We start from the raw sequence: 21526 nt of genomic DNA, 5'->3' as shown, positions 1-21526 counted from the left end.
TCAGAAGGCTCTCACAATTTAGCAATCTAAAATTTGCCTTCTTTGCATTAGTTCTGGAAGGCTGTGTTTCAAAGTGTTGTGTTCACCAAGATGATGGAGATTAGAAAAAATGAAGTTCCTCTCTTGTATTCTGCAAATATTGCCTGTGATATTATATCTGGCTACTGACCTATAAGAATGAAGCATATTCTTCCATACTGTCATGCAAAAACACCCCTAATTTTCTGCTTAGTGATTATGAACTATTCCTTTGTTTGAAAAATAAGAAAACACAACATGCAGTATACATTTTAATAGCAGCAATGCACTTGTCCACTGGCCAAAGCACAAGCGGTGCTTTGGCCCAAAGACTGTTTGCAGACGGCTCACTACAACTCATATCTGAAAGTGTTCCAGCTTCACTTATTTAGCATTTGCACACACCAAAAACGCTCCAGGGACACAGCTAAGAAACACCACTACCCCACCTTTCTTCTTAAATAGAGAGGTTTCCTTGCCCTGTGACACAAGAGTAGTTCTGATAAAGGGTTGAAAAAAAGCACACCAATTGAAAAATAATGGTCCAAAGTGCAGTACTTGACTAAAATCTTCATGTCTGTCATTTACCAGAAGAAAAGTACTTTTCTGATCTGACATCAACACATATTTCCAAAGGTTCTGTACATAGCCCTAACCTTAAGCACCCAAATGTAAATACAACTTTTCTTTTAAATTAACATATTAGAGTATTTCACACAAATGATACCTCACTCTGTTCTTCCAAGATTGCAGATACTTAAAATATTTCTACCTCATATTTTGCCAAGTACTCACAGTCACACTAAACAAATGGGATGAGGAACAAAACCTCAGGCCATAACATAATATTTATTTTTAAGGCAGCGTGAAATATCATTAGCCAAAAGCTTACCTGGTACAAGTTGCTGTAGGTTCAACAAAGTCAGTCTCATGAGTTGAGGGGTCAGCCGGAGCTTTGTCTGTAGAGAACTTTGGTTTCAGATTTTACTGGTTCTGCCAGCTTCCGTGAGGAAGTAAGTCTTAAGGAGGGATGGAGTGACTAATAGAGCTCACTCAGCTGCTCATTTTCCATGGTGCAGAGGACAGAGGAGCTTCTGCTGGAGGCTGTAGCTACCCCGGGCAACAAACACCTCTGCTGTGGTGTGTGAGGAAGGAACAAGTGCCTAGAAAATTGTTGAAGAAAGGGGTAGATATGCTCTCCTTCTGTCTCCATATTGTGTCAACCACCCTTTAATCTTTCTGTTTCTCTCTAAATGGCGATTCCTCAGAACTTTCCCCATTGCAGTTCACCTGGAGAAGCGCATGCTGTAAACTGCCAATAACCTTCTCAGGAGCTATACAGCAGACACCTCTCTCTCTGCCCTTCCAGTGCCAGTGGTGTCTCTGAAGCATGATTCAGACAGTCCTCACTCAGCAAACCCTGGAGCGAGCCAGCACTGGGAGCGAGCTCAGTCCCCACAGCCACCTGTGCTGGTTAACCTGCAGGTCAAAGCCTCCCAGCAAAACACTGTCCTGCCACCAGTCGGATAGGCGCATGGCTCGGGTGCTGTGGGGACATACCCCAACACTTGGCATGTGTGCTACCTCCCCAACACTTGTGGTGATTCGCCTTCTTGCTCCTTGTTTGCCTTTAGTAGAGATCCTCATGTGTTTCTACCTTCCAGATCAGTGGGACTGTCCATTTGAACTAAGTGCTGTCATATTGCATATGCATTTAAATTTAATTTACTGGTAAGAGAAACAGTTGTTCAATATAAGTAGTTCTACACCACAGCAGAGATACTAATTTTAGAGTACAACATTATCACTAATGGGTAAGCAAAATTTGTTTCTTTGCTCTCTTATGTGGTGTGTAACATATATTAGATGGCCTATACTATAGCCTGAAGGGATATAAAAAATAAAAAAAAATAATAATAATTTCAACACCATCAAGTGGGCTCAATAAATCCAGGCAACTGTTTTCTTTGTATCTACCTTTCCTGTTCAACTTTTATTATTCATTTACTTTGTCAGGTCCGAATGAACAGAAAAGTGTTGGGATACAATAAATAAATAAATAAATAAATAAATAAAATTATAATAAAATAAAAAAATGCTGCCTACCATCACAGAAACCTTGTATTTATAGAAACCTGGAGAGACCTCAGCTTGTTTAAAATTCTTTTTCCCACATGTACTGCCATCATTCAACCTTCATAACCTTTAATGAAGTATTTAGCATAGGCTGAATTGGTCACACAAGTTTATAAAAGGAGTATAAAATCCACATTTTTTTAATGAGCTATTCCCATGCTTACTACTGACATTCGATGTACTAATTCTTTTCAACTCATGCTATAAACCAGAAATGTGCACAGCTAATTGAATGTCACTAGTTAATTTCAAAGTTTTTCTTTTTCTCTGTTTCCCTTTTCTGTATCTCAGTCATATTCTCCAAAACAAACAGTTTGGCTGAAAACTTTCCGAGTTATGTTGAGAGAGAAGAGCTGTGAAAAGGTATCAAATATCAGAGCACTCCAACAGTTTTTATGTTGATTTTTTTTTGTTTTTGGTTGTTGTTTGATTGATTGATTGTTTTGTTTCTTTGTTTGTTTGGTTTGTTTGTTTGTTAACTCAGGTCTGATTAATGTGAGACAATAGATCTCATCATCTACCACCTGAGTTAGTCTTTAGGAGTCAGAAAGTTCATGACTCTGCCAGGGCATAAACACATAACCTATAAGTAGGCAATCTACCTAACAGCATAATGCTCTTGTCATACCATAAGATAGGATTGTAAAGTGTTAAATTTGTCTACAGGACTGGCCCATAGTTCAAAGAATTCACAATAAATCAAAGAAACAAATACCTAAATTCCCACTGGTTCTTCAATGTTAACTTCACTAGGGCAGGAGTTTATCCTAAAATGTTAAAATGTGCCTTTAAGACACACCCTATTGAAAATAAATTGTGGAGGTGCATCAAAGGACTGCCTGTGGAGCTTCCCCAGATATTGGCCAGTGTTGCCAGCAAAGGACGTCCTTCTTGCTATCCAAAGAGTTTAGTATGTCTTTTCCTGGGAGTACAGGAACTGCCACTCCTATTGCACTTGATCACAGCAAGGGAGAAAGAGAGCAGGATTTTGCATTCCCCTTCCACTTTGTTCTTTCAAAGGTCCATAGGGAGCAGAGGAACTCTAAGTTGTATCAGAAGGAGGCCAAGAAATACAGAGAGTAAGTATATTCTGGCCCTCCTGCCAAGATGTCTGGAGCTGTTAAACATAGATTACGTGAAAACAAGACAGGAACAAGACACTGGGCGTTAGACCGTGAAAGGATGTCACTTCTCAGCAAGGAGATAGTTGCCAGTACAAAGTTTGAGAATGATGCTAAAATACACTTTGCAAGGGAGGAAGAGAGTCAGGAAGAAAAATCTCTCTTAGGACAAGCTATGAAGACCTTAACTGGATATTCCTATGAGCAGTCAAGAAGATTGCTCATCTGAAGGTGTAAAACAGCTGCCAGGATCAAGCATCAGCTTTCCAGTAGCAAGGGAAGAGTGTGGTTTCTTCCCCAAAGACTGATAGACAGAGAGAAAGCAACTAGTTGCTGATGAAATAAGCAACAAGATGTGCTGTATAGCTATGCTGAGAGGCAGAGAAATACAGAAATGTGTTGTAAAATAAATCTGAATTCTAATATCAAGAGCTCAGAAGTTCACCAGTTGCAACAGTGTTAGCAGTGAGTCAGAGCATTCTCTGGTGATAGCCAAGGTTGTCGCCCTTCCTTCAGAAGAGCTACTGCATGGGCAGAAAAGAAATTTCAGTCCTTTCTGTGATCTTGTGCCGTACTAAAACAATACAAAGGCATGGGAAAGTTAAACCTTTCTTAATTTTCTACTCTCAGTTCTAATTATGCAGAGGAGATCACAGGGATGTTAGGAATGAGAAATGTACAAGCAGCACTAATGAAGCTTGGGAGAGGTAGCCCTTCAGCTCCAGAAACTCTCTTTGTATAAAGCAAAGAAAATGTACCACAACAAAAAGAAAACTTAAGCTTTTCTGAATTAACTATCTGATAATTAAGGACTTACTGCTTTCACACCTGAGCTACCTTAAACACGTCCATAGGATCATTCAACTTAGTGCTTCATCCTCTCACAAACATCCTCTCTCTCATCTCACATTCCCTGGGGTATTTTGCAGACTATAACGTTATTAAGTAGTCACCATCTTCTGCAGATAACACTTAGGGCATTGCCAGCTGCTCAGGGAGAATGCTTACCTGCTAACCAAGTGCTACCCATTCCCAGTCAGTTTCATTAGCTGAGCTGTGGTGTTTGTTTATCAGGTATGATGCTTTCCCCAGCCCAAAAGCCAAGCGAAGTAGTTCCTTTAGCTAGAGACAAGTCTTTGATCTACCCTGGTTTAAACCAATACATTCTGTGCTTGCGGAAGCCAAAAGGCTGCAGCTTTGGTCTGGAACTGGCAGGAGTCTGACGCTTGCAAATAGATAAAAAACATTACTCAGCTACTAAACAGTAGTGTATTTCTGGCAAAGGAGATACTTTTAAGCAGGGCTTGTGGGAAAGTTAAAGCATCCATAACTATATGAGAAATAAGGGAGTACAGTCTCATATTAACAGGTTCACATTTTAACAGCCCGCCCCATCACTTGACTGCTGCATGCCTAGAAGGTTTGATTATATGGGCGGCGTGATGCTCTTCCAACTCCTTCAGGACTGGCACAGAGCCTCAGTATACATTAAGGAATATTACAATGCTATCTTTTGGCTGAGACGGGAATTTGATTCTAATCACTTATGGTCTTTAAAAAGCCTGCAAATGTAGGAACCAGATTTCCAGGTGTCTTGGCCCCACTGTCTTACTGCAATTTCTGCCCTCCTAGTCTCCTGTAAATGTTTTTGTTTCGTTCAAGGGGATCAGCTACCAGGTCAGACCTTCTGGTTTCCAGGTTTGTACTGTAACAAGTTAACGGTGTTACAAACCTCAAGTCCAGTTAGCCATCAGTTGCATTTGGCAGCCAAATCAAAATATATATATATATTAAAAAATTTCATTTATTTGCACAGGGTAGTTAGCATTAGCTTACTGCACCTAAAGTCACATATACTTGTTCTTCTGATGTCTGATCCAAATCATATTCTGGGCACAAAATACAGGCACTGCATTGCCTCGAGAAGTCCCTGGGTTCAGGAGGGACCTTCAGACCACCTGAATAAGGAGCTCTGATTCTGTAAGCAGCTGAAGAAAGACAGGCATACCATTTAGTCAAGGAAGCAAGAGCTACAGAAGCAAACTCCTCTTTCTTGTTGTTTTTCTTGATGGCTTTGTAACTTTGTATTTCTAGTTGTCCAGCACCAGGCTTCAGTGGATGGCCTGAAAGTTCACGCTGATAGCTACTTAGCAAGGTTATACCCTGAGAAAATGTAGAAATGGACCTAAGGTCTCTCAAATGGGAATTAAACTGTGCTCCCCACTCAGATCACCAAAAGGGTGTGACATATACTATCATCACTAGGTCCTTAAATAGAAGTTGTCACAGCTGCTGGGTTCTCTACTAACTCCATATTGCCCAGCCCTCTGAGTGAGGTGGATTTGCAAACCCATTTGAATGAGCTAAGTTCCTCCAGGGACTTGTACCTCTTGCAGAGGTATCCCAGAAGCTGATCCCAGCTGCTCAGCCCAGCTGCTCAGCCCCAGACAGCTCTGTGTCCATGCAGCCTCCCGGGGAGCTCCAGAGTCCCGACTGTCAGCATCTGTGAGACTTGTTTTAGAGAGCAACCCTTCTCTATTCCTCCCTGTCTTGAAGGCAGGCACCTGCACTTCAGCCAAGTACTGCTTCAGAGCTGTATCACGTGTAATCCTTGATGCTCTCCGTTTGAGAGGTCTTTTCCATATCAATGAATTCTCACCATTCCGCGTTCTGCTTTTATAACTCTGTAGTTTTAAATGTATACATTAGTTCACTGTTATCATAGTTAGACATTGTCTATACTGAATAAAACAGTCTCGTGCTCATGACTCACTGATGTACATCTGGATAAAGACTGAGACTGTTTTCTGCAACAGAGTCAGTTCTGACATTCAAAGGAAGTACAAAAAAGCATGACAGGAGTTAGCCAGCAGTAATAAGACTCACCTGAATGTATACATTTTTTAATTGCTAAATGAGACATGTTCCACAACAGTTAATATTTTTTAAGGAGATAATTCATTCCATTCATAATAGATGTAATTGTGCTCTGATTGCTCACACCTGGCAATTTTGTTTTGCAGCACCTTTTTTTTTTTTCCCCAAAGCACTTTTGAAGCATAGAATGGGCCTTGAGCCAGGTATAGTATATGATTCAAACCCTGAAATAAACGGAATGGGATTTGCAGAGCCAGCTCTAGACATAGACAAAGTAAGCAGTTGCTGGGGCAGCTGCCTGCTTTGCCTCTGCCAGAGACCTGCCACTGCTACTGGCAAGGGAAAGGCTGCTGTGAGGAGGCTAAAAACTATTGTTCGGCCCTCTTGCAGAAACAGCAGTTGTGGCCCCTTGCCCTGGCACAAGTACCGTGCCTGCTTCTTCACACCAGCATTGCCCCTTTTCCTGTCAGCTCTCATCTGTGGGGAGGTGAAATTCTGCATAGCCTTTATTTCTAAGCCTGGTCTGGCTTCTGTGTATTTCAGATTCAACCTTTTAATCAACATTTTTGTGGCTTCAAGTGGTATTCAAGATAATATTTTTCAAGTCTTGCCATTAATCTGAAATTTCACCCCAGTCAAATCCAAGAGTATTGGATTGTTTTCAATACATCTCTAAGACTGCCATCCTTCAGATATTGTCCTTTCTTGCCTTTTTCTTGATTTCTCAAAAGAATTTCCCAGAATCTTCCTCACATTTTCTTTTCACTGTATCACTTGAAGTCCCATTCTGAGGTAAGGATTCATTACACTGTATGCTGCTCCCCCCATATACTAAGAGACTGCCCCTTCCTCAATGAACTAATACTTTAAATAGATAAGAAAGGCAAAAGGTAGGAGAGGAAGTCAAGTGAAAGAAGAGAATTGATTTCCTCTACATCAGGAGCCATATTGTTTATTTGACATACCCGAGAGTCCAATGTAACAGTGCCTGGCATATATAAGTGTCTTTAAAATGGATGTAGTATACCCTAAGACAACAGCAAATCTGTCCTTTATAATGGAAGACACATAAAACTAGAAAGAATCAATTGCAAATAATCCCAGAGAGTGTAAGATGGACTGGGATAACCTTTATGGATATACAAGGGATAAACTCCATGCCAACCAGCCCAGGCAATTCCAGTGAATTATTTCATCAGAGGTACAGTCAGTGATGAATAACTTCTTTACTAAGAACAGAGTTTAGCAAAAAGGATCTAAATCTATGGTGGCAGACAAGAGAGGAGGACTTCACTGAGTTTCTGAGCAGTCAGAAAAAAGAAAAACAATTTCTGAAATGAAATCTAGTCTCTCTGTCTCTCTCTCTTTTTAATTTATTCTTTCATCTAACCTACCAAACTATAACACAAAAATAGCTCAGACAGTACTCTAGGGCAGTTGTTTACATGCATATTTGCCAACTCTCCAGTGAGCAGATTTCTGAAGTAGATCATTCGGTGCTTAATTTTCTCAGCAAAAGGGACATAGAAATTTATCCACAGTGAAAGCACCCATTCTCTTCAGGGGTAAAAGATAAGGGTTATGTAGACAAACCAGAAACAAAATCTGAAGAAATGTAGAATACTCATCATTTCTATTGATTTTAAGCTGCCTGGAAGCATCTTCTGGGAATGTTTCTCTAGATATTATCTACGTAATCATAGTATTCTCAGTTCAAAATACAAATGTTCTGCTGCAGTGCATTTGTATTGTGCACAAGTAAAATTGTTGGACTGATAAATGTATTGTCAGTAGAGATCAAATGACAAATTCATTAGCTGCATCAGGTTCTGAAAGGTAGGATGCTTGACACTGGCCTTCTCAATGAGATTTCTTCCATTTCTGAGCCCTGTCATTGTCAGTACCAAGTTAGTGCTTGGTTCTGATCTCCCACAAGTACCGGGAGTAAGATCCAGAAGGGCTGAGACCTGCTATTAGAATAAATCTGTTGACAAAAGTCATTTTGTGAAAGAGCAAGTTAGGAAGGGAAAAAAAATTAAAAAAAATAAAAAAAAAGAAGAAGAAAATATGCAGGAACATGGACATTTTGGAGCAGTTATCTGCAGTTACAGGCAACTGCATACTCCGTCTTCTGAGTGTTTTTGTCTGCTACTCCTATTGGAAGGCTGTTCCAGAATCATGTTGTTCCATCATTAGAAGTTTTCTAATTTCCAGAAGAAAATATAATCATAGCCAGTTCTGTTTACTTGTTCTTAAGCCAAACCTTTCTTTAGAGGAATTAATTATATCCCTTCCCTGTTATCTTAAAAGGGCAGCCGCATCCTCTCTCAGACTTGCTTTTCTTGGACTGATCTAGACCAGCTTTGTTTTTGAGTTTGTTTCTAAGATGCCTTTAAGTCTCAGAATAAGCTTTTCCCTTCCATTTCTTCCAGACTGAATCCCTGTCTTGAAGACAGGTGATTATGATAGCATTCCCAGAGAGACATCCCTGCCCTCTTCCCAGCATGCCAGCACTTCCCTCTCTTGCTGAAACACCTCACCCAATAGCTTGCTGGAGCTGCTTAGAAAACCGGTCTTTATTCTGTGTATTCCTTGGGCAAATTAAAGTTATGAGAGTGAGTGAGATATTATTTAGGATATCCGAAGTGAAATGTTTATAACATTTTGTTCTTAAATGTTAACTTTATTCTACTTACCAAGTCAAACATTTTTAAAAAACGTCTTGTAATTATTAGTTCTTTCAGTTTCTCTGGAGGCACCACTCATGGACTGCTGGATCTGTGCAAGTGCAGACCAAAACTTCACACAGAAGAGCTGCTATTCTCAGTAAAATTTAGCCTAATTCTTATTCAGTATGATTTTATTCAGGCATTCACATGCCTACTTTAAAAAAATCATTCTGGATTTTGGAAAGGTATGAAATACAAGTACAAGCACAGCTTATGCATGCAATAAATACTTTCATATATTTAGAAAAGTCCTCTTATGTAGTCCATTTCTGGAGCACAAAATGAGTCAGTGATTATCCAAAACTCCCAAGCTTAAAGGATACAAGCAAGACTGTGGAAAAACAGGAAAAGGGGAGAATTACACTGGTAATAAAGGACTTACAAGTTAGCTTTTAACGTATTACCAATTTATGCAGCTGATACTCTGAGCATCTATATACTTACATATTAGGAATCCAGAACATCTTCTCCAAATTTTTCTCATTCAGACTCATAAAAATTCACTTCTAGAGATAGAAGTCATCTTATCCAGATACTTAAAATTAGCTACCCTAAAGTATTTTCCATTTTGAAACAAAGGTTTATTAAATGCCCTCAGAGAGGGCAACTGGAGTAATGTAAATCTTGCCTGAAGTCAAACCATAAAAAGGGTGAGATGTGGAACTGCTGTTGGGATGCTGGAGGAAAACAATTATAATAGGAAGAAAGTAGAGGAAAATGATCCATTATGGCCTAGTTAGAAACACTTATTCAGATAGTTGAAGAAAAGAATCCAGAGGAAATGTAGGAAAGGACAGCCCCTAGGTCAGCCTGATACTTGTTTTCCTACACATGGAAAAAACATCCTTCATGAACACTGGATTCTGCCATTACACAAAAACTCATCCTCAAAACAAATGCCTCAGTGAACCTGTTGGCTGTTATCACTGACAGCATTGGAAAAAATTACAAAAATTAAAACTCATGAAACATACTAAACATGTGAGCATGTATGGTTCTGATGGGACATACCTACAGACAATAGGTATATTTTGGCACCTGTACAATATATTTATGGCTATTGCTTCACATAGAAAATAACAGAATGCATTTAAACAGTGTAGAAACTACCAACTGTCATTGAATACATTTCAAAAACAATCTATAACCTTGAAAGTGTGACTGTTTGTATTCTACAGCAATAGTTTATGAATTGCAAGACAGCCAGTCTAGCTAATGCTTTTCACAGTATGCAGATTATCAGCTTCCCAAGTAGGAAACTCGAAATATTATTAACAATTTATGATTATTTCCATGCAGATACGGAATGACTAATTCCTATCATATTTTTCTGTAGTTGCAGGACGGAGTGTTTCTGCACCTGTTTCTCTTCCCCCAAATCTAATCATCAGTAAAATTGTACTCAGCCAGCTGTTTAATTTCAGTTCTGTTTGTATATTTCATGCATTTAAAGACTGACAAAATATGAAGTCATATAGCCACAATAAAATGTTAGATTGGTACCAAGAGAAGTTATCCCCAACTTTGCAAAACTTTACACATTCTTGCATTTTGTTGTAATGCATGACTATATTGAAGACAATGGTGGATACTCATATGCAAACTAGAGTACCAGTTAACGTAGTAACTTTAGCAAAAGTTTGGAAAAACATGGACTGTTTCCAGGGATACTTTTGAGAGCTTAAACTAGTTTATATTTACTAGAAATGTATATAAAACAGATTAGCTTATGTCTTCTCCTGTGGCGTTACTCACAGAGGCTATGACGTTCACATTTTAAGAACACAAAACTCATTAATTCATTTAGTCATAAAACATTACATTTTTTTGGTACACCTGTATTGAACCAACTGCCTTGTGTCTGAATGGAACATAATTTGTGTTTTGGCTACACACATATTTGAAGATACCAACAAACGAAATCAAACATTACAGGTAGCTCCAAACCTACAACTGTTCTGTCAACATGCCTAATACAGTGATTCATTCAGGTATTTATCGTCTGAGCACAAACATTTAATTCTAAAGGTTTTATATACTATTTACCATACATATTTTCTAAAAATAGTAGATTTAAAGTACATACTTATGCATCCACAGAAGGATGCTCACATGATTTGGTAAATATACATAAATAAATAAGTATGATAGAAATTAAAAATCTGATAGCATAACTGATAGCCAAGGTCACCCAAAATTTTCCATTGACAGATGGCTTAACACTTTGCAAAATTGAAATGTATTAATTGGAATCTCGTATGCAATATTTTTATGTTAAAATGGCTTGGACATTTCTGAAAATATAACAAATGGGAAAAAAAATTGTTTTACTTATAGCAAAAAAATAACCTATTATTTTCTTCATTAAAAAGTCCTCATATCTTCCTGGTTTGTAGTAAAGACCCAAAATATTTCAATTAGAGAATTACATTTAAAATATTCACAAAGATATATTGTTACAGTTCCTACAGCAGCTTTACATTATTTAATGCAGTGGTCATAGATAGTTCTGGGTAACTCCAGGAATAGAACTGCCACCCCCTCACAGAAAATGGATTGTTTGACATTTTTATCAGCTCCAGCCTTTGTTCCATGGAGATGACAGCCAGTTACCTACTTTGGCATGACTGGTAGGAAAGTAGGTAGCAAGCGCAGCTGACAGCATCTCACAAGTCTGTGATGCTAAATCAGCACCACCGTCACGTGCTCCTGCAATGAGGATGGGATGTGGAGGTAGAGTCGTGACAGTATGTTCCAAGGTGTCCCTGTGGTTCTTCCAGCTTGCTCTGTCAATGTTTCATCTGGGCTTATTAGTGTTTATAAAAGCATGGCCTTAAAATAGCTGCATGGTGTTAATAGAAGCAAAAATAGCAGTTTTTATGCTTAGCTTCTTTTATACTGGGGCAAAATTGGGCTAAATTGGGCAAGTCCAGAAATGATATTAGAACAACCCAGTTTAAGTGACTTTCAAATCCCCTTCAGGTCTTAAAGAACACTGAGTTTAAGCTAAAATCAGATCAGGAGATGTTCTTTCCTGTTCTACAGAAAATCCTTCTCCCTTTCAAGGGGGCAAGGTTTGAGGTGACTTTTGCTTAAAGACTATTAAAAATCCATTCAGTAAGTTCTCCATGCACAAGTGGAGAAAGGAGTAACCTTGAAATTCTCCAACTTCTGAAAAATGCAGAATTTTAAAAAATCATTCAGATTTTCCTTGGTGTTTATAAATGAATCGTGTATATTCATGCATGAAAAGAACAGTATTTTTGAAGAGCAGCATGTGAAATTAGGATCTTTATAATATCAGACTACAAATTATACTCACCTGTGAAATATGAAGATGGAAGCATAAAGTTCATGGTTTTTATTTTTCTCATAACATTTTTTTTTAAATAGAAAAAGTAATCTCTATGAGTTTAATATACGCGCAATGGATCAATCATCTTCTGCCACCAAAACTGATGAATTGCTAGTTGTTCCTGTCTGGGTGGTGAAATAAAGTGTTGATCATGTCTCGCTGAGAAATCCACTTTAAGAAAAAAATAAAAATTGCTATAGGTCTGTGAGTATCATCTGTGATTATTGTCAGATGAGCCACAGACAATATCTGAAGTAACGTACTGCATGTTCTAGGACAAGACAAGGAAACACAGGCTGTTACAACAGTATGCTCAAGTCTGAACCTCACTTGACACAGGAGTCTGTCTCAATCACTTCAGTGAGGGATAAGGGAAGCTCTGTAGAAAGAAAAGGAAAATGAGTTACTTTATCATGCTATAGTACAATAAAAAGTCGCTTTAAAATTTGGTAATCTGAAATACTTTAGCATCAGTTTGTTGAGACGGATATTTTTCCTATAGTAAATTGCTCTTTGTGTATTGATACTATTAAAAATAGTTTCAAATAGGCTTTTAAAATTATTTTTCAATAGTTACAAGTTTCTTACAACTGTTGTTTGAGAAAGGAAACAATACAATGACAGAACTGGGAACTTTTTTTTCTTTTAAAATTCATAATTTGTTTAGACAAATATATATATATATGTTTTGCTGATTTCTGATTTTCCAATGATAGAACCCATGTAATTGCAAAAGCTGACAAATCAACTTTTGCATTTGTATATCTGACAAATAATACTAATTATTTTTAAACCCTGCACATGAGAATGTGATTAGAATGACTGCATCTGACACTGATTATCTGAGACAGGATGTTATTAAATCCCTTTGGGGATCTTTGTAAGACCCACCACATTTTGAGCAGAGCTTTTATGTGCATTAGTTCATTTATGTAGCGATTACACAGTATTTACTACTGAAAAATGTCAAGAAAAACAGTGAACAAACAGCTAAGTGGAATTTACACCACTCCTCTCTCTATCAAAACATCTCACAACCTCATAGCCTTAAAATGTTTTGTCAGGATTACCTATATACCAAAGCTATTTGCTATGTATCAGTAAAAGGTATGGGATAGGTTAGCTTGACACTACACAGAAGGGAGCTGGCAATGGATTTGAAAACAGCAGAGATTTGTCCCTGCTAAGATAATGTCTTAGCTCCAAAATCATCACTTTAATTAATTTTGTGGGCTTGAAAAGCCAGGCAATGTTTTAATTTCACCCATTTCAAAATTTGCGAGTTTTGTTACTTCATTAGAAAAATAACACTGTGCATTACTCACTGAACTGGGGAGAAATACGCAAAATGCAGTGACTTGAAAAAGCTCCATTAGTTCTGGAAAAAAAACTGTGACTGCATTCTCAGATTTTGTTTCAAATTAAGATTTTAAGGATCAGATTTTTAGGAGCAGTTTACAATTCTGTACTTAAAAATATGTAGATACAAAATGGAATGACAGATAGAGACCACTTTCAAATCTACATTCTTACAGTGGAAAGTTTTCCTGTCATCCAGAGTTGAGAATATAAACATATAGTGAAATACAGGACTGATATGTATTAAATAAATACACATGTATTGATTGTGAGATTTACAGCTTGCCTGAGAACATCAGGAAAGCTGTGAGAGATACATAATCCAAAGTAATACTGACTGCTCACTGAAGAATCGATGATACTGAGATATTAGAGATTTCCTCACCTCCACTTTGAATTTCAAGTTAATATTGCTGTAAATTCATGTGATGACAACACATACACCTCAGGCCATCTATTATTTTTCTATCTTCTCTGGGTGTCTTCACATACCTAGTCCAAGTCTGGTGTGGAAGAAATTAGAAAATACTCAAAATGCTCCTTCATTTTTCAATGAATAACTCAGTGGCACAACTAGAGCAATATACTGGAATTCACATTGTGCTTTTCATCTGAGTACCCTAAAGAGCAGCATCTTGCTGCCAATAGTTCTTGACGTGAAGCTGTTCCCAGGTGGACTTACAGAAGTGGCAAGAGACTCATCAGAGTTCTCCATTATCATAAATATTGAGATTCTCTGCTGCTTTCTGTAGCACAGCTATTGTTCCTGAAACGTCCCTGTATGTAAATATGTGGTTTAAGGGACATATAGAAGGTCACTACTATGCAGTACCCACTGGTAATTGACGGTGAATATTGGAAGGTAGGATTTTCTGCATGCACAATGACCACTGACCACAGGGAAAACTCATGCAAAAATTCTGGTTCATAAATATGAATGTGCTTGAGTGAGGAAAACATGATCTTTTATTTTGTTTATCCTTCAAGGCATTTTATGTGCATTTTTGATATTACAAAGGACTACAGTAATACTTTATGGGGTATTCTGTGTGGCCCAGTACTGTAGTTCTTCCTCAGATTTTACTCAGGAAAAACCACCTTTGACTTGAGAGAAAATTGCTTGACTGAGGAGTGAACAGAGTGTTTTGAATCTTACCAGCACTGCTTGATGTTAATGTTGGGTAACAGTTCTCATTGCTAATTTGCCTGCCTTGTTGGCCTTTTCTTGGGCTCCGGATCTGCTTTTGCTTTGTGTTATTCATGGCTTATATTGCTTGTTCAGATTGCTTCCTTTTGTGCTTTTCATTTCCAGCAAATATTTTGCAGCTATTGTTCTGCTGCTAGTAGATGTGCATGGAACCTGGTATGTGGAACTTGAACCTCAGCCCAGATTTAATTAAAACTATTAAACATGTTCTCACTGTGGTGCTCAGAAGGAATTTTGGTGACCCTCTTTTGATGAAGCATAAATTTGTTTAATCTGATGCTTTAACAATGAAAAAATACAAGGGCTCGATTCACAAATCTTAAGAGCAAATGCTTCTCCAGTAAAGTAGATGGAGTAGCATCTATTTACAGCCATGATAAAGTCAATCTTAAATGCCTATTCTGACATACAACAGACATTGTACAAGAAAATCACTAAAGGTGTGCGCTGGAACCTTGTTTTGTAGAATTAATACTGCTTTAAAGTAAGATCTCTTGAATAATAATTAGTACCAAATTATGCCATAGCCTATTGATATGCAGCAAATCTAGCTAGGTTATCACTCGTATGTCTTATGAGCCATACCTAGCCATGGTTTATCCTCTATTCATGCTGCAGGGTACGAAATTCCTGGGTGCCAACCTGCCTATGGCAACCTAGAATTCTCCAGGGCAGGCTCGCAAAATCTTCACCTACTCTCTGGGACAGGTAATGAATAAGTGATGTTTTGTGAAGTTATGCTTTCTTTCTAACTTTCTGATGTCCGTAAAAATGTTTCATTTCTTCATGTCAGTCTACAGTCTCTCATCGTTCAGTTGTCCTACTTTTTCTAAACTAGGAGAATGACAGCAGATCTGTTTATTATAGTACTCTAGATGCTTGCCTCAGCCAAGCCTGTAATAATTATTATTAGCATGTATAAAAATTGAAGTTTTAACATCTTTTTTTTCTCTTTCTTTCTTTTGGAGTGCATTGAATTCCACTATTGATACAACAGTTATCCGGGCAGCTTACTCACCTTTCTTAATTGACAGTACTTATATATTATCTCTCCTTTGTTAGGTTTACATTAGTATTTGGTTTCCTGAATAAGTTTTTTTTCAATGCTATAAATATAGAGATGGTGAAAAGATGGAGGAGTTGTAACTGATTCTAGTTTACATCCCTATGCAGCATATAGTGTAAGTTTAAATTATGACTCATTTTTCCATATTTTGCTTAGATTTTCTTCTACTTTTCTCCTGAATTTACTCTTTGTTCTTTGTTGCTTGACATTGTTACAAGTGGCAGGTGTGTAGAAGAAATGTCATTCACTAATCCTATAGTTTTCAATGAAATATGAAATACTGAAATAGATTTTGAGGTAAGAAATTAATTAGATAAAAAAAAATAAAGACAGGCTGAGCTTCAGACTGTCCTTTCACATTCTATTGATTTTCTTTGAATAATGTTCACAAATTTTCATTTTAAGAGTGCTGTTAGTGTAGGTAAGATAAGATTCTTTCAGTATTTTTTGGCACAATATACATTTTGTGGAATAAAAAAAAAAAATTCTGGAAACGTTACTTGAATTCCTGTTTAGCAGTCCCCTGGAGCTCTGCACGTGCTCTGTTCTTACCTTTAGATGGGTTTAGATGAGTTTGTCGTAAAAAATAGCTCTGTTCTGCTGCTTGTCCTTGTTAAAACCAGGAGATGACCAGTGAAGCAAAATATAATCAGGACATGAAACTGTTTTTTCAAAGTGTTTGACCCTGATTTAAATTTGATTGAATATTTTGAAGTCATTTAAAATCAGAACAGATTCATGCAGCCATGGTATAACTGATGACTTTGATCTTATGTGATATTTTTTAATGGATGCCTATGACAAAGTTCAGGGTCTTGGGATGACATTTATTAGCCGTCTTGAAAGGCTCCCTGGAGAGAAGTATCTTTTCCTACCATTGCTGTCCACTTGTAGTTCTTACTCTTGAATGAAAATTAGCTTGCTTTTCTGGAGAACAATATGAAACTTTTTCTCCAACCATTTCAAAACTTGAAGTGCACAAATCCAAGATTTTATCCCAGGCTATCTAAACATTTCATAGAATAGGTAGATGCTGAAAGATATTTTTCATTTATTCCTCTTCCTTTTAAAAAGCTCAATATGATTTAAATTTTACTGGAGAGATTTTAGTAATTTCTTGGATCCCTGCTTGCCTCTTTTATGTTTATTTACCCATATCTTAATCACATTTTTTCAACATATCTAAACTTTAAAAATTTATCTGGAAACTTGCTTTCCAATTGTATTCAAAATGTCAGCCTGCTGGAGGAACAACAAGAACAACAAAAACGTTTGTGAAAATGAAAGATATTGAGTATGACTACTGTTTGCACTTCCAAAATGAGGATAGATTCTATTTTATCCAGCCTGCTGCACCTTAACCTTCAAAAAAGTAATTAGAAAACAACAAAATTTTGAACTGTAATGTTTAAGTAATTCAGGTATAAGGCAAAAACTTGTGGGTTTTGTTTAGGTAATCAACATCTCTGGGTACAGAAAGAATTTACAGCATCTCTTTTGGGAAAGTCTGTAGAAGATAGATCTGCTTTGTCACTCTGCATGGTTCTTTGGGGTGGTACCTCTGCAGGGTAAGTGGAAGGTCCTGGGTATCCTCTGAAGAAGCACCCTGTCTATTGCTTTTCATGTGAATAGCGCAAGCATCTCTTCAGACAGCTGCTTTCTGTTTCATTTGGTCCCTTACTTGCAAAGAGCTCCTTCTTTTGCTGTCTCACTCCAAAAACCACAGGATCGCCCATGCTAAAGTGCTGGACTGTTCAGAGGAATTAAGTTCTATTTATTCCCACTCTTTTGACAAACACCCATCAAAACAAACAAATAGGCAAACAAACAAAGTCTTACACTGAAAAGCCAGGACAAAATAGACTCAACTGAACTAATAAATCATGATATCATGTTGGGAGGAAGGCTGTGTGAAGTGACAGCACAACATGCTGAGCAGTGTTGAACTTGCTAGAGGTGAACTTATTTATACTCCTGCAGAGTAGAAGACTCCTCAGTTAACAATTCCTAAAATAGTATAAAACACTGTATAAAACAAGGTAGGGCTCAAAATAATCAGCAAAAGATGACAGATGGTAATTTCTTTCTCTTTTTCTTTTTTTTTTATTCTGTAATATCAAGTTGATCAAAATGCTGATGAACATTTATTACTGTGCGAAAAACTAAAAATATGTTGAAACACTCGAGCAAAATAAGCACATTCAGATAACAGCCAATAGTTCTCCTTGTTGCTGTTCAACACCTTATATATGACTCTGTGCGTAGTAATAGTTTCTGAATAGCCTTCAGAATATGAATTACATGTACACTGCCGAGAATGTGGGTCTGTCCAAGTTAAGGTGTATTATTTAATCAGCTCTGTTTTTTGTTTGTATTAGCAGACCAATGATCTATTCTGCTGCCAGAAAAATCTTCCAAAATTCCCTAGAGCTCTTCTCTGTGGCTTGGCACTGTAGTATTGTCAGACAGCCTTGTGTGATGGGGGAACCAAATGATATGGAACAGAGACTGCAGCAGAACTGCACTGATGGCTACTGAAAGTGTCTGTGAGGTCAGCGCTATCTGTCACCCTGAGCACTAGAAGTGTTATCTACTATACTCTTTATTAAAAATATCTGGCAAACATCTGCATCTTTTTAAAGGCAAGAACCTATGGATTACAGTTAGAGATACAACGTGAGTTCTTCATGTGAATCCTATCACAAAACAGGCTCAGAACGCAACTGGGACCAGGTATAATTAAAATGATAATTCTGTAATTTACTCAGAGCAGGTAACATACAGTGCTTATAAAGGAAAAAATCAGTGGCACCTGCAGTTTCTCCTCCCCCTGTCCAAGTAGTAATTTTGTCTGACTGGTCCTGGAGCCAAAAGAGTATATTTAATTTTTTCAGCTACTTAGCATAATCTTTCTCATGGGAAGTGCTAAGCCAGCCCACCAAAATGAGTTCCTTGAGCCAGACACAGATGAGTTTCAAGCCAGTAGAAAGAAAAAAAGATTGTGAATGGAAGGAAAGAGCCAAGGTGAGAAAAGTGGTGATAACCTCTGCCCAGACTTATGTCTGGATGCTTACTGCAAAATGAGACAGGTTGACATTCTTTCCCTACTACTAAAGCACATTTCTATAGTACTCCCCTGCTCCCATTCCAACCTCAGTCCTTTAGAAGAAAGAATAATACAAAGTTCAGCTTGCTTCTGGGCAATGGTTCTCACCCATTCTCATTACATGTCCTATTACAAACAAACAATACAATCCAGGAGGACCCACGGTCCTGCTCCAGCACAGTTAGATCCAGATGAATTAGGAAGGTGAACAGACAAAAGCAAAAATGAGAAAGGTTTAACAACACAACTAAAATATAACTTTATAAGCTTGTGAGCTGATGTGGCATGCTGCTTTCAGTAATTTCCAGAGGGAGTGCATATCCATGACTACAAACCAGAGCAATCTAGAAGCTGACCACTCGAAGCCGTAAGGAGAGATGCTGCAACTGAAGGCAGCTTGCTCAGGCACCTGGAGAGCTCTCGTTTGCTTCCAAATCATAAATTGAAGTCTACCTCTAATTTTGTTACCTCCATTTCTCAATACCTTACTCTTTTTTTTTTTTTTTGTCTCTCCTTTCTCATCACTGCTTAGTAGTTTGGATTCCCTAGTGAGATGCAGTACAGACTGCTAGGACTCTGCCAAACATTAAAAAGCAGACAGCAGCTGTTCAACAGCTTCAAATCATTTTCCTTGTGAGGCAGTCCTCCCCCATCCCCAGCCTTTGTTACAGCAAGAAGTATTTGTTCAAGTCATTCCCTTTCTCCTGACTTTCTTATTCTGTCATATCTTGCCAATCCACATGATAACTCACCATTTTTCTAGTGAAACATTTTATACGAACCTATTGGCCTCTGCAAAGAAAGAAAGAAAGAAAGAAGGAAAGAAAGAAGAAAGTAACAGCCAAGATGAATATTCTTCCATAGTCATGTCAAGAGCAGCATCTGGGCAGCAAGCAGTATGACGATCCTTGAGAATGGTCATAGAGGCAATGTCTCTTCTCTCTTGGATAAATGCTGGCTGAAGTTTGCCATGCCAGAATGTAACTTCCTTCTCTCCCAGCTTCACCAGCTGACCTCATTTCAGAGGTAGTCTAGAGCATGAGGCAATGTGTGAACAATGTGAATAATATTGAGTGAACAGAATGAGTCAGAAAACATGTATTCCTCCTTGAATTGCATGGGATTTTTTGTCTCTTGCACCTTTATTTTTCACACCTGTTCATCCTTTCATTTTCTAGCAATAGAGAAACAAAATGAACAGGGACAGGCTTTATTCAGACTCCAGTAGGATCACTTACCAAACATAACAGTTTGCATGTAAAAGCCACTGACTCTGAGTACACCTGACTGAGCTGAAATCAGTCAGTCCTCACAAGTTTTCAGAAGAGCCTAAGAGAGGCTCTAGGAGGCAGCCTGGAAAAAGGCAGAGATTGTACCCATTTCTGTTACATCCGCTGTGGCACTCTGTCATCTGCTTCAGTCACCTTTGAATTCGGGCAAAAGGCTCCCACCTTCCACTGTGCTCTGCATTCATTTCTCACATTCAGCCAGCCAGACTACACGCAGGTGTTTACCCTCACAAGTGTCTCACAATCAAAGTGGTCATCTTGTTAATAGGAAATGGAAATGTGTTTTTAAACTCCAGATCCAAATCAAGTTTACAGAAGAATTAAATCAGTCCTCCTAGAGCTGGCTCAGCTCTTCAGTCTCCGTGCAGTGAAGCACAATGCTGGTCTAGCCAGCACAGCTGCACGTGGTGGATGGTCCCTGTCCTGATCTGTGAGTTCAAGCTCTTTCCCTGCCATGAGCTGGGCTGAAACCTGGATTCCTCAGCGCTCTTCACAATAGCCTGCTCCCTAGATGCATGTCTGGGTTCTCGCCATTCATTTTCTTTTGCCCTTTAGAGTTTGCATCACACTGGGGGAATCACAATTGCTTGCTGAAGAAACTTCATTTAAAATAATCAAAACACCTTTAGTGTCTATTTCTGAAAGCTGTAATTTTATTCATTGTGTTTCTATTCAATCCGTTCACATCCTTAGGTTATGGATAGTACCTTTAAATAAAAGACTATTTGTATGTCTTTATTATGAGCACATATTAAAAATCTTACCACGTTCCACTGACAATAATGGCATTCACTTAAGACCACTCAGTGCTGACAGCTGGTCCTCTAAGGGTTTTTTGCATGTCAACATGCAACTGAATTTTCATAACTTAATCACTTCATATTACAGTTAATATTGAATGCTCTTGGATAGATGTCTGTGGGCTTCCATATAATTGATATAGAAGCCATCCCTTCTGCAGTGAGACTGTTAGGTCAGTATAACCAAAATGTAATTCAGTTTTATTTTTAAGAAAGATTCCTCTTTTCTGCGTCTTACTAGTAAGCCCAGCATAGTTTAGACACATTTACCGTATAATATCGCTTGCCAGGTCTGAGTTTTTAGTTGTGTGAATTATGCAACAGGCATGTTCTCACATCATAAGAAAGATTACCTTCCCAAATCCAGCAGTTCTTCTGGTTTTAGGTACCTTTATCAGCTCCCTGGGTACTGTAAGTGAACTCTCATGTTAAGGATCTGTCTCACTGCACTTAGGACTTCAAC

General features: G+C 38.0%; 2 protein-coding genes across 5 annotated transcripts in view; one reads left to right on the top strand and one right to left on the bottom strand.

The window, feature by feature from the left end:
- The window catches only part of BEGAIN (brain enriched guanylate kinase associated), a 161298-nt gene that overhangs the window by 69356 nt on the left and 70416 nt on the right, over positions 1 to 21526 (top strand). For 2 of the 4 annotated variants that reach the window (XM_083840127.1, XM_083840130.1), the window contains one exon: positions 15421 to 15510. The exons of the other annotated variants lie outside the window; for them this stretch is intronic. In XM_083840127.1, coding sequence (XP_083696253.1) covers positions 15421 to 15510 — 90 coding nt within the window. The remainder of the gene's footprint in view (positions 1 to 15420; positions 15511 to 21526) is intronic. 4 annotated transcript variants of the gene reach the window in all.
- The window catches only part of LOC310901092 (uncharacterized protein), a 275956-nt gene that overhangs the window by 199172 nt on the left and 55258 nt on the right, over positions 1 to 21526 (bottom strand). The window contains exon 3 of the transcript XR_014585593.1: positions 911 to 12615. The gene's annotated coding sequence lies outside the window, so the exon portion shown is untranslated. The remainder of the gene's footprint in view (positions 1 to 910; positions 12616 to 21526) is intronic.

The sequence above is a fragment of the Anser anser genome, assembly GCF_964211835.1.
Source record: "Anser anser genome assembly, chromosome: 5".
NCBI lineage: Eukaryota > Metazoa > Chordata > Aves > Anseriformes > Anatidae > Anser > Anser anser.
Note: the sequence above shows the minus strand (reverse complement) of the source record. Positions and strands in the feature narration are given on the sequence as shown.